At 38.8% G+C, this 13,838-nt stretch overlaps 1 protein-coding gene across 19 annotated transcripts in view; it reads left to right on the top strand.

Annotated features, from left to right (window-relative positions):
• The window catches only part of PHF20 (PHD finger protein 20), a 71,769-nt gene that overhangs the window by 24,291 nt on the left and 33,640 nt on the right, over positions 1–13,838 (top strand). For 15 of the 19 annotated variants that reach the window (XM_071455499.1, XM_071455490.1, XM_071455492.1 and 12 more), the window contains 5 exons: positions 976–1,360; positions 1,749–1,856; positions 2,928–3,104; positions 3,898–4,077; positions 10,972–11,250. In XM_071455499.1, coding sequence (XP_071311600.1) covers positions 976–1,360; positions 1,749–1,856; positions 2,928–3,104; positions 3,898–4,077; positions 10,972–11,250 — 1,129 coding nt within the window. The remainder of the gene's footprint in view (positions 1–975; positions 1,361–1,748; positions 1,857–2,927; positions 3,105–3,897; positions 4,078–10,971; positions 11,251–13,838) is intronic. The other 4 variants (XM_071455502.1, XM_071455500.1, XM_071455505.1 and 1 more) reach the window with 2 other exon arrangements.

The following is a 13,838-nucleotide window of genomic DNA, read 5'->3' as shown; positions in this document are numbered from 1 at the left end:
TTAAGGTTACAGTCTGAAAATACCTTAAAAGGTATCACTTCATGTAAGCCACAGATAGACAGGAATGCTGTAGTGGGATAAGGCAAGATGTAGTGCAGTACGAGGAAATAGTCAGTCTTAAGTGGATTCTCAGAATTTCATATGGCTTGAATCACGTGTTCCACTTCATTTCCCCAAGAGGGTGTTGAGGTATTTAGTCTTTCCGGTCCTCTGATCCTGGGTCAAAGTTCAAGATTGTTGGGCCCTATAGAACTGTGTCTGGGAAGGAGCATGGTTGCTCTTTAGTGCTTCAATTAGGCTACAGGAAGAGAGAAGTTAGTTCAACTAAAAGCAGTGTTGATACATGACCAATATAAATTCTTAATCCATGTGCAAAGGTAGAAGATTTCTGTTCATCTAGGACAGCCTGTAGCAGGATCACTGGAAGGGGAAAAAAACATAATCAGCATGTACCATCCTCCCTGCCCCTTCCCAGTGGTGTAAAGCCTGATCACAAAAGGGGAAGGACATGGAGTACCCTTAGCAATAGTAGCAGCAATGATTAGTGCAAGCAAACTGCGGGTCTGTTTTGAATGAGACTCTTCTGTGAAAGGAAGAGAGTTTGCACATCCAAGTGATTGACCTGTCTGCTGTTTTCTCTGCTCCTAACTCCCACTGTTTCTGCAGTGTCCCAAGTAGGTTTTATGTAGTACTGCACAAGCTAGTAGGGCCCCAGCCTACTTCTGGGAGCAAAGGAACAGCAAATGTCTTCTGCCATTGTGTGGTGAAGAATGGTTTTCTTGCCCTGTCCTGTTCACATTGCACTGGTCCTTCACCAGTTCAGGTGCCTCTAAGTTTTAATCTGTGGGTTGCAATAGAGTGTGTACTTTTATCACTTGAAAAACTGCACAAAGATGCAGGTCTGCTAAATACAAAGGGGAGGGGTGGCTTTTAGACTAGAGTGAGTTGATTTTCCTGTCATTCTCTTTATTCTAGAATATTGTGGGTGATGCTAAGCCTAAGGAAAGAGGTAATGAAATTCCATCATCTCCTGAAAACCAGAAGTTTAAAGAGCAGAGGAAAGCAACAGGTAATGCAAAGAAAGACGAAGATGAAAAGACATTAAAGACTGAGAAACGAGTTAAACAACCCGATAAAGAGGGAAAATTTGTAGTCATCTCGGAAAAAGGCAAGATCTCAGAAAAGAATATATCTAAGAATGGAAAAGAAGATAAAGAGAATATATCAGAGAATGATATGGAATATTCAGTAGATACACAAGTTGAGAAGAAGCCTGAGAATGACAAGGTAAAGAGTCCACAGGAAAATGCGAAAGAAACTAAGCGAAAGCGTGGCAGACCACCAATAACACCTCCTACGGGTATGTAGCCAAGCTTAAATGTTTAGGCATGTACCAGAACACTTTTAAACTTACTTAAAGGAATAAGCAGGGTCTTGCTCTTTCACAGCCTAAATCTCTAGAAACTCTTAAAAAACTTTAAGTTCATCTTCGTTCAGGACAGTCAGGAACATGCTGAAATTTGGAGCCTTGGTGGTTTGGTCAGAGATTGGATTTAGGCAAGTAACCAACACGTAATATAAAGCATACCTGTCGCAGGGTTAAATACTACTATATGGGTTTTAGAAGGCCATATGAAGCTGTATATATGCAAGTGCTGTGTTTTAGATTGTGAGGCTTGGGAATTTGTGTTAAAGTGTTTCACAGCTTTGTATTCAATCAATTTTTCTTCTGTTATGTAAATACGTAGAGCCAAGTTCTCAGACACTGCAGCCCATAACTTTAGAGTTAAGACGTCGGAAAATACCTAAAGGATGTGATGTTCCATTGAAGCGTCCCAGAATTGAAAAAACATTGTGTGAGTTTTTTGATATTCAGCTCTCACACTGTGTGTATGTGTGTGTGTGTGTGTGTGTGTGTGTGTGTGTGTGTGTATAAATATAAAAGTTCTTCAGGCTTAATGGGTGGGGGAGGGATAAAACAGCTCTGGTATTAATCTCAAAATGTGATAGATGCAATGACTGAAATGCAACACCTGTTTTTCATAAATTTGCCATTCATATGTGGCATCATCATGCCTGGAATTCCCCCCCTAAATCTTGGAAGTTGGTTTTGGATAAAGGAGGAATAAGTTGTGAGCCTTGATGCAAAAGTTCATAGATGTATGGGTGGCAGTGATTATATTGTCTCCAATATACAGAAGGCTATAGAAGCCTTAGAAGTTGTAGAAACTCTTCAGTTACTAGATGAAGGATTAAAGCAAGGGCACTTTAATACTATGTAAATATTCATGCCACCGCAGTTGAATAGCTTCTACTTTATCATTGTGTGCTTTGTGTGGAGGCTGAAGAGCTTGAGTGTGTTGATGAGGAAGGAAGATTATATTCTCTGTAATAGTGTCATGGCCAAGGAGATGAAGATCTAAAGAAAACTCTTTCCTTAATACCACAGTCTTAAACTTCAGTAAGTGTAGGTTATCCAGCTCAGTCATGGCTTTTGATGTGTCTGAATTGTCTCATCTAACTCCTGGTATTATTTACGTCCATGGAACAGTTTGTTTAGACCAGCTACACTATAAGGTGATGAACACACCCCCACTGCTCTGCAGTATGCTTCTGTGTGCATTTACTCAGTGGAATTTTTTTTTCTCAGTAAGAAACTAGTAAGATACTGATCTGTATTCATGCTTCAAATCTGTTACTAGAAGAAAAAAACTTGAGAGCTTTTGCTGTATTTTTATGCTTATTTGTAGCTTATTGTAGCTTTTACAGAGGCCTAATTTTCCAGGCTTTTTAGCTTTTGGTGTTAGCCTTAATCCTTAAAAAACACACTTTGAAGGGAGTCGTGGGGAGGGAAGAACTTGAAAGTTTGCTTGTGATCTGTTTGTACTCCTGTAACTGCATGGTACCATTAAATACAACTGTTCCAGCTCAGGAAAAACTTAAGAGCTCTTCAGATAATGCTGAGAGAGACCAGATCAGGAGGCGATCTTCAAGACTCTCATCCAGTATTAGCCATGAGATTTTAAATACAGATCTTGTCACAACTTCCACGGAAATTCAGACTTGGAAAGATGCAGTACCTAACCAAAATGAATCTGAGAAGGGTAAGTGCCTTCACAGTGTACCTCAGATTTTTGTGACGAGGTGGTCATGTAGTTGTTGCAAACTCTATATTTTCAGTTGCTTAACCTGCAGGCTCCATATCTGCCATTAAAACCTGTTTGCATCAGCAGGGCAGAGAAAACTCATGGAAAGTTTTTATTGCTCTGCTGCTCTGATTGCTTTTGGCTTTTGATTCCCTTTCTGTCAGTAACCTCAGCATTTCCCTCGGGTGATGGGAGCTTTTCCAGCAAAGGAGAGCTTCATAGGCTAAAACTTTCCAAGGAAATAGTTTTTTTTGATTGGTTAGTTTTCTTTTGTAGGGAATGCAGGTTCTGATTGTGAAAATGAGGTAATTTCAAAGTTTTAACGCGTTCAGATTGTAGAAGTAACAGCCCTAGTACTGAACTCTTACAGTTCTTACAGATTAATCCTATTGTTGAACACCAAAAGCATCAAATGGGCTGCTTTTATGCTTAAGCAAGGTTGAGATAACACTCCCTTTTCTGCCCTGTGCTTCACTGCCTTTCCCTTTTGAGGGAGCTCTTGTAGTGTTACGAGATCCATCCTATTCTGGGCTAGAAACAGTTAGCTTGTGTGTTTATAAGCAGCCTGTAAGTTCAGAGGGATACTACAAGTTAGTTGTGTCGCAAAAATTTTGTGTCAAGAGCATGGATGGGTATTTTATAATGTGATGAGGATTCCCCCTCTTCCCCCCCCCCCCCCCCCCCCCCCCCCATGTTCTGAAGTATGCTTTTGTATGCATTTTACTCAGGGGAAATTTTTTTCTCATTCTAGTCCAGTTAGAAATTCCTGTTGAATCTGACCAAAGTTTTGGTGAAGAAAGATCACCTGGAAACACATTGCATAGCACAGCACTCAGTACACATGCCAGTTTGCAGGAAGAAAAAGCTGAAGACGCTGAGTCTTCCTCTGTTCCTGTCAGAACTCAAGAACCTTCTGCTGCTACAGGTTCAGGTTTTTCATACTTAATGTTGATGCATTTCTTAAGGCAGCCGACACCAGGTGTTTTGTACTTGTGCAGGTGTTAAAATGGTGCATTTTTGCAATGTTAACTTTGGTTAAAAAATGCATATTATTCCTTGTGGACTCAGTTTTAATCTTGTGCTTTCAAGTTGGACAGCAATCTTAAAAGTGGAAATTGTAATTTTTAAATGACTTTGTCATTTTTGAAAACTTCTTGTTTTCAGTGTTTGGAATTCTGGATTAAATTGAACTTAACACCATAAAAGGTCAGGTTCTTTTCTCCTTAATGTGCTGCAAGTATGTGGTAATATTACTGTTTCTGCTGTTTAGAAATCCTGATTGTGCATTTTTATATCCTTTTGTTTAGACTTGGAGACTTTAGTACAAATTTATGAAATAGTTCAAACATTTCGGTTTGAACTGTCTTAATATATTTACTCTATTTTCTTTAGCTGAGGAGTGTTCTTACCTTGCCTTTTCAAATTAAAATTTCCTGTGCAGATAGTAGACTGTCAAAACATGGTGCTGTCCTGTGATTATTTCTCATAACTTTCATCTTTGGATCTACAGCTAACTGGGGAAACTTGAAGTACATATTTTCTAGTTTATGCTCTATTTAACAAGTTTAATTTTAAGTGTAACCGAGCACTTGGAGAGATTTACGGTTTCTCAGCATTGCTGGAGTAAACTGTGTGTTGTTTGTTGGTTATTTTAAATTTACCTCTTGTTTGCACTTATCTTCTCTCACTCACTTGGGTGTAAGTAACTGTTCAAGTCACATGTCCTCTCCCTTTCCACTAATGGGTACCCTCAGTGCTGGAAGGAACTGACCTCTTCACTTCGGTTGGATGTGTAAATGAAAATGTATGCATTTACACTATTTAGAAATACAAGCTCTTTTGATGCTGGTCTCCTTCAGCTGTTGCTGAGCATTTGTAATTTGGGTTTAAACTCGGGAGAATTCCAACAGAATGTTTAGTATTTTTGTGTGTAGTGTCATTCACATTAATGGAATGTGTGGGATGTGGCCTGAGCTTGCTTCAATGGATACAAGCAGCAAAACTGTGGGAGCAGGGCTTGGCTAACACCTGCCCAAAGGCTCTGATAGGGTTTGTGCACTCTTGTTCCTGGCTCTTTTGTCAGGACTTGAGCAAGCTAGATTATAGTTAATTTGGGAATATTTATTCACATTGCATTCTGACCTGAAGTACAACACTGTTTTTTATGTAAAAATACACACTTCTGAGTCTGGATTTTATTTAATTGAAAATTGTTTCAGTTAACATTAGAAATCAGACATGCACCTTGGTGGACATCCAGATGTGGCAAGCAAGTGTTTTTATTGTAAAGGATTGGTGATAAAAACTATGCAGGGTCTTGGAGGAAATACTGTCACCTGAAATCCAACTGCAAAAATCTACATTTCCATACTTAACCAACATTAAAAATGTTATTAACAAGCAGTTTTAGAAAATTCATATATTCTATCACAGATAAATCCTTTGTAGTTAAAAGTGGATCTGTGTTTCCTTCTCTGTGCTCTGTCTTGGTTGTGGGATTGTACTGGTACACCCCAGTGCTGATGAGTTGCTTGATAGGGGAACAGCAGGGCTTGGTATTTTACCTGTTGGTGGTGCATGTGTAGCAGCATGACAATGACAGGCACCTCTAGGTGGGATCTGAAAATACCTCTGAAAATCTCCAATGGCTTCTCCTCTTATGGAGGGGTAGATGTGTTGCAGAGCCCAGGCATGTGGTCCTAAAAATAGCTGATGTTGGAGACTGGGAGCTGATTTAAATAATTTATGGCTGATTATCAAGGGAACAGATAGGCTCCAGATAGTTATGCTTCATTAGTCTGCCATGTGTTTGAAAGAGATTTGGGTCTTGGGCAGGGGGCAAAGTACATTGTTGGTGTGTAGGTGGTCTGTGTGGGAGAAGAAGGGTGTCTGTTGCATGTGAGATTCCCATGAAGTACAGCATGGAAGTTAGTTATTGGTAGCTTTGCATATGTAGAACAAAGGCAGTATTGTAACCCAGTATTACCATTATTATTTGTCTGTAGACTTCAAATCTAGTCACTTAGTGAGAATGAATTATCTTCCTGTAGGAGAATACTGTAAAACCCGTGTTTCCCTCAGTGTGATTTGTTAGTGTCATTTTGGCATTGTTGAGTAGTACATTCTAGTAGTACAAGTTTTATGTTGCATGATCCTTAGGAAGAATGTTATTTTTATAGCATTTGAATATCAGGAATTTTTAAGGACATAAGCATTCCTTTTAAAGGATGTTTTTCTAGTCTCTGGTTGGTAGATGATTCAAGATTAGTAGTGGTTGCAGACATTTATAACAGCAAACACAGTCTGGAGTCTTCCTGTGACTGAGATGTTTTAAAATGTAGCATGTTCTGAAAGGGCAATATAGCACTGTTTGTCAAAAATAAAGTTCCTTTTTAAAAAGCTTTACCAAAATTCTGAATAATTACATGTACTGAAAGATTAGAATCCCGTTCTTCTGGCTTTTGGCACCTCTGATGACAAGGGACAGAAGTGATCAGAATTTAGCTAAATCAAGCTGTCTTTCCAAAAAATATGTGACAGTCAGTTGGCAAATTTTTGTAGCCAGTTAAAGGTCTGCATACATCAAAACAAGCATTTCATAGCTGTTTGTATGAGTTTACTCTTAAAAATTTCTTTAAATTTAAAAGTGAGCTGCCTTTGCTTTGCACACATGCACTATCCTGTTTGTAGTTGTATTGGCTAGCACTCTTGAAATTACTTATTTATTTGCATAGACATGCATCAGGGATTCTATTTGCCTTATACTTACACCCGCTTTTCTGATTTTGTTCTGTTAGCTTTGTGTTTCAGTTAAGGAGAAGCATAAGCCCTTTTCATCAGTTTGAAAGAGCTGCTATTTCTCCTGCAGCTCACCTCAGTAGGCTTTAATCCCTTCACGGTAGTGTGAAAGTTGTATTTTTGAGCCTAACAAGATATGGTAGGTAACTGCATCGTGCCTTGCTCACCTAAAGCTCCCTAGGGTGGGGCACGTCAGTCTGATCGCAGTGTTTCAGTTACAGGTCAAAGTACAGGTAAAGCCTTCACATCCCCCCCACCTGGCCCCCCCCAAAGGTAAGTTGAGGTGTGAGTGGTGCACTGCAAGGCTTACGTACTTTACTACCCAGTACAGGCTGCTTTTATTGGTACCAATGTATTTCTGGCACAGGGAGAAACTGGTGAGTGGAATGCCATAAGAAATACTGTCTTGAGTAGTTCTTGCAATGCCAGGTAATGTTACAGCTCAAAATCCCATAAGTTTATAAATATGTAATGATCAGTGATTATTGATGCTGTTATGTATTTCTTACACCAGGCATCTGCTTCTGTGGATTCTGGATGCACTGGAAATTCTTGGATGCTGTCCTTACCTAAATTAACTTGAGAATAGCAATTAAGCAAGATGGTTTTTGTTTCACAACCGAGATATTGTGAGGGTTTTTGAAAATAAAGGAAGAAATGTAATTTGAGAGCTGAAATGATGAAACACTTGGTGAGCTCAGGAAAAACAGCACAAGATTTCAGATGAAATAAGTAATTAGTGAGGACACTGCCCAGTGGTGTGAAGTGGTCCAATGCACAGTGTGAAAACTGTCAGGTCAAGCATGTTTGTTACCATGACCTATCATGAAGATAATGTGCCAAAGAATATGAGTTTTAGAGAGTTTCAATGTGTTAAACAGCAAGTGAAGAAATAATTTGATCTTCACTTAGTATTTCTTTGGAGACCAGGAAATAGAAAGTGAAGGTCTCCTCATTTTAGCCAGCAGTTGTGTGTGGAAGTCTAATGGCTCGAAACTGCAGTAAAGCCATCTTTAAGTGGAGGAAAATGGGAAGAGTTCTGTGCACTGCTGGCTTCTTGGATTGTTTACCAGGGTGTTGCAGGAGATGCCACAGGATGGCAGACCTTCAGTCAAGGTACGATGCTGCTGCCAAATATTCCTGTCCCAGCAGGAGTCATGTCAAAGAGAGAATTGGTAATGGTGTAAAAACACCTCTGGTGAACTTGGAAACTTCACACTGTGCATTTTACAGTGAACTTACTGCTGAACATGGTCATAGCTTGACCCTTGGATAATTCAGCCCAGTGAAAAGTGAGAATGGTTGCTGATGGGAGCACTGAAGGAATGTTTTGCTCTGTAGTGAAGCTTAAAGGGCACAGTGATGTTTGACCATGAGTGTCTGTGCTTAATGTTGTAATGGCTGACTGAAAAGCAGGTGAAGAGTTTGAATTTTGATTATAATCATGGGAGAAATAGCAGGTGTCAATTTACCATTCATTTTCCTCTGTACTCATAGAAAATACCCACCAAGCTCCTCTGTAAAGGCAGTTGCCTGAAAATCTGAAGACAATACACCAAACTTGTTTCTCTAGAAACCAATTTTAGTGTCATATGTTGTGAGCAAAAATTCTGTGTGTAAGGATGGTAGCTGCCTCTTTAGGTGTTGGTGTAGGATGTTATTTTCGGAGAGTCTGGAGCTAGGACTCTCCAGAGGCTACCCTGGGTGGCAGAGTTGGTTGTCAGTTTCCTACTGTGCCTGGGTGACAGGGAGTTCTATTGTGCTACTTTTAAAGAAGGAAAATGTAGTGATGGGAATGATTGAAGCTTTGTTTCAAATTTTGTGGGATCATCTGTATTTTTATTACTCTGAATACATTCCTTTTGCACATGGCAGTAAGTTTTTTGTCTGCTTCCTTTCCCTTTGCCCCATGTCTTTGTTATCCCTATTTCTAACTTTAGCTAATGCAGTCCTTTCCTTTTCTAACTTGTAGCCGATCAGTTAGAAGCCATTCCCTGTATCTTCTCCAGAATCTGTCCAGCTCAGTGGAGGGGAAGTGCTCCAAGCTTGGATGCGGGGCCTCATCCTGACAGTTGTGTGATGGTGTAATAGTTTCCCTTGTCATCTTTGTAATGTTTTTTTGTTAGGTCTTTGGACCTAACAGCTTCATGCTGGTAATTAAGTAGTAACAAGTTCTCAGCATCTGTAGTCCCAAATGCTGGGTTTTTTTCCTTTAGAGTCAAGAGAACGTTTCTGTGTTTGCTTTCACTAAACCCACAGGCCATTGCACTGAGCCTTCCTGAAATACTTTTTCATTCTTCCTGAATGCAGCTTTTGATGGTCTGCAGTATATTTTGATTTTGGTATTGGCAAGCTTCATCATTCTGCAAGTGTGAGTCTGGCTTTGCTGCAGTCTTATTGATGTTCCTGTCAGCATGTTCTTAACGTGGCTATGCCAAAGTGTCTTCCTTCTGGTCATTACCACTGTGAAACACCCAAAACTAGTGTCTTTCTTTGTACTATTTCGTTCTCCAATTTCATTGCATATTCTTTCTTTTAACCAGCTTGGTGTTGCATATGACTTAATCTTTCCCTATGCATTAGGGTACAACTACTTGTGTTTTCTCCATGTTAAAGATTTGTTTGTACACAGTACTTAAAGGCTGGATGTGCCTCAGAATATAGATGTTTCGGATGCTTCTCTGCACTGTGACAACATTTAAGTCTGCTGCTCAGTAACACCATTTTTGTTACTGCATGCTAAAAACTTGGAAACAAACTGTACTATGTTTTTACTCCAGGATCATGTTGACGCTGCCTTTAACACTCCTTCTGTTCAAAGCCTTACTGCACTTACAGAAAATCTTATTCTTGTTCATAATGTTTCTGGGTACTTTTGTCTCCTGCTTACAGCTACTTCTAATACAGTGTCTTAATTTTCACTCGTGTGCTGCATCCCTTCAGTTTTAGTCATGGTTGCTAGGTTTGGGTCTTGCAGTTAAACACTGCTTTCTTAATCCTGAAAGTCGAAAACTCTTGTAAAGATGGAAATAAAACTTTAGTACTGGCAAAACAAATTGAAAAATTGTATTTGGAAGCTGGGATTTTTTAAAATGATACCTCCTTTCCATTGTCTTCTAGCTGGAGAGGGATTTTTGGATGCTTAATGTATGTGCATTAGTGATGGATAATTGCATAGATCTATTTAGATCTGTTTCCTCATTTTTACCTCTCGTGTTGTATTGAGTACAGATACTGGTGACAGTAATCTGATTTAGTTCAAAATGTTTATTTTGTATGTTTCTTAGAAAAAATATGAACTAAAAGTTCCTGAAATTCATGATAGATACAGCCCTGGGTTGCAGAGCAGTGCTCTTTGGAATAGGTGCCTTAAAATGTTCTTACATTTGAATCTTTATACTTTCCTTACTTTTTTGAGAAACTAAGTAAGTATAGCTCATAGGGAACATTTTGTAAAAGATGCAAGCAATTTTGTGTTTCATTGCTACTTAAAAATTGAAATAAATTTCAATTTTACTTTTGAAATGTTCTAATACATTGCCTCTATTGTCTTTGGAAATAACCAGGCTTTGGTGGCAAAACTATGCACCCAGAAAGCACGTAGCAAAATAATTGTAAGCAGAGAAGCAGAACTGTTTTCTTGCTTTCACCAGAGATGTGAATAGTTGTGAACAAATAATCTTTAGTGTTCGGACATAAGGATGTAATCTCTGTGTGATTCAGTCTTTTATCTTCAGGAGCACTATACAGTGAGATCAGCTGTTGGGCAAGGACTCAGGGAAACAAAATATTTTAACTTATTCATAAAAACAGTGGTGTCATGACAACCAGATTTATGAGCAGTGTAGGATAGAGTTTTCCCTTTAAAGTTACTAATCTTAAAGGCAGATAAGGCATTAACATTTTAGTTACAGCATTTCATAGCTAATGTGTGTGAATGCATGCTTCTTTTTGCTGTTGAAGTTTAGGAAACCATTCGGTAAATATAGCATATGCATGGGGCAATTTATCTGTTTTGTTCTTACAGTAACAAAACCTTGTAGGAGAACAGATTTTCTTGCATCAAAAAAAGCTGCAACTGTTGACCAAGATCACAAGTTTAGATGCAAGTTCTTGGACTGTTCAAAATCCTTCCGCAAAGCCAAGTTATTGCATTATCACATGAAATACTTTCATGGAGTGGAAAAGGCTGCAGAATCACAGCAGAACCCTGTAAAAAGAAATATTCAAACCAGAGCTTCTTTGGCTTCTGAAAAAGCTAATCAAGAAAGGTCAAAAAGAGGACGGACCACAGCTGGTTCACTGTGTAAGTATGGTATTGATCTCTTTCTTTTTTTAAACAGCAGCAGTCAGGACAGACAGAAAATACCAGAAATCTATTTTCTTTTGGGCTGAAGGAGTCTCTTTCAGGGCTGTGTCTTAGCATGTTTCTGTGTGGAGAAGAAGCATAATACGTGTGCACATCATGTTGTAGAAAGATATGAAGATGTTTCTTCTAGAATTCAAGATCATTTTCTGATAAAGATCCCACTGTACAGCTTCTCTTATTTTTCTGTAGCAGCTCACTTGCATATTACACCTCTGTTCCCTTTTAAAAACCCCATTATCCTGAGTTTCTGACTTGATTTTTATTTTTCTCCTGGCTTATAAATAGTATTGGTTGGAGACCTCGGTCCTTTTCTGTATTAGGGAACAGTTTGGGTACCTCCAGTTCTCTCCTATTTCTTCCTTATCTTTAGACTCTGACTTTACTTACATGTACTTTACTGCCTTCAAGCACATACCCAGCTGGAAATCCAGTATGAGTTTCTGCAGTATTTACTGTTCTATGTCATGAAAAATCATAGTATTTACAAGTGCAGTTGTTTCAGCTGTGCTTGAAAAAGATCTTCACACAACAGATTGTCAGTGGAAAGGGATAAAAACTTACTGGTTAGCCAAAAAAAAAAAAAAAGTTTTAACTGCTTTGCAGTGTGCAAAATCACATTCACTTCTGCTTCACCCTCATTCTCTGAAGCGCTCTCTCTGCCTTGCATGACACCAGAGTGGCAGTCTAGGTCTATTGTGAACTGCAGTGGTTGTTGATAACCTGTCCAGACTTGGCGCTTGTGGACTGATGTTGCTGTGTACTTCAAGTCCGTAGAACTAGTCATGTCTTCTTTCTTCTCATTGAGCCTTTTTTATAAAATCCATCTTTCTCCTTGCTGAATTCCCTAACGTCTTTTGTCTTTGCCGTTGATCTTTTGTTAATATGTTGTTTAAGAACTACAAAGTATTACAAGTTGCTCACAGAACTCCAGCTCGCTATAGCAGGATATATCCTGCCTTGCTTTGCTTCGTGGCTGCTTTTCTTAAGAGTCTAGAAAATGAGTTTTCATTTGAGGTGCTACTGCTTGTTCCTAACAAGATAAGTGTGACTTTACATACTGTAACTACATATGAACCCCAAATATTTCTGTATCTTTAAATAATGCAAAGGCATAATCTTGAATTAGGTAGGAATGCATTAGGATGTAATGATTTGTATGTATTGTACTCTGTATGCAGCTTAATTGAACCCAAGTGTTGCCTGGAGAAACATACCTGAGATAAGCATGGTGTGAAGACTGGCTGCTGACAGCTGCAAATTGATCAAAACAGGCTTTGTGCATGTCATGGATTTTTCAATAACCAGACTTCTGTTTGGCTCTTTTGAACTGTGTAATTCATTTTGATCTGAGAAGTTGTTTCGTTGTGATTGTCTTGAATGCACTGACTAGTGATTCAAGATCTTGACCCTTCCATTTATCCTTTCCTCCAAGTGCATACAGTCAGATGCACCATCATCACTTGCAAGTAATTCGTTGTGGAGCTGAGGTGTAACTGTATTTGCTTTTTTTAAGCCTCCACCCCTCTAATTCCCCATTTGTGGATGGATACTTTTCACCTGGATCATTTCCATGATGTACTCCATAGCAGCTCTCTGCACAGAGTGCCTGGGGTGTGCTCACAGCAGTTGAACATTTCATCAAGGTGATGGGGGGGGGGGGGGGGTGGGGGGCAGGTAGGCTGTAAAGTTCTCAAGTCACCTTCACAGTTGAAGCCTGCTGTTGCGGAACTATAGTACATTTTTTCTTGATGAGGAAAGACAATGTCATTATATATTAGTTATATGTCTGATACTAAGTGCCATTGTTTTCTAACTCAGTGTGTTCTTTATGACTCTAATTTTTGTTTGATGGTGCTACACAGTTGAAAGCAGAGTTCATGAGATTCATGAGCTCTTGCTTTGAAGTATTAGAAGTTCTGTTCTTCTGTCTTAATGGCATGTATAGAAAGCCTGTCTTCTAGGCAAGACCTTCTGTCTACTGAGCACTTCTGCCACCTTTTCAAAAGGCTTTTCAGGAGGTACTGCTTAGAGTGAAAGCTTTTGAATCCATAATTCAGTCTGGTATGTGGTGGGTATATTTTCATATTTACTATCCTTTCGTGAGCAAAAAATCTCCTGTTTAAAAATAATATCATTTTACCTTTTGGTACAAATGTGCTTTTCTTGTACTTCACTATATTAGGTCGATTTTAGTGCTTAAAAAAAGGTGGCAATTTCTAACAGATAAAAATTTCAACAATCATGATTTTTGTTATTCTATAAAATTTAAGATGCTCTTGCTTTAGGAGCTTTGTTACACTTGTCTCACAAGTTTTATTTTAGACCTCTAGAACTCCTTACTCTTTATGCTACACATAAAATAAATGGTGGGGGTTATCTGGTGCTGGATTTAAAGTGAAAATACTTACTGCTTCTAAAGTTGTAGGAGAATGTGTAAAATTGAGAACAGTTGCAAAACCTTTTCTTCACAGTGTTTAAAATTAAAATGTTAACACATAGAAAAGAAGATGGATGTAAGTGGTCTT

The sequence above is a fragment of the Agelaius tricolor genome, unplaced genomic scaffold (genome assembly GCF_023055355.1).
Source record: "Agelaius tricolor isolate 1412-34295 unplaced genomic scaffold, bAgeTri1.0.p SCAF_49, whole genome shotgun sequence".
NCBI lineage: Eukaryota > Metazoa > Chordata > Aves > Passeriformes > Icteridae > Agelaius > Agelaius tricolor.
This window is presented reverse-complemented; position numbering and strand designations above follow the sequence as displayed.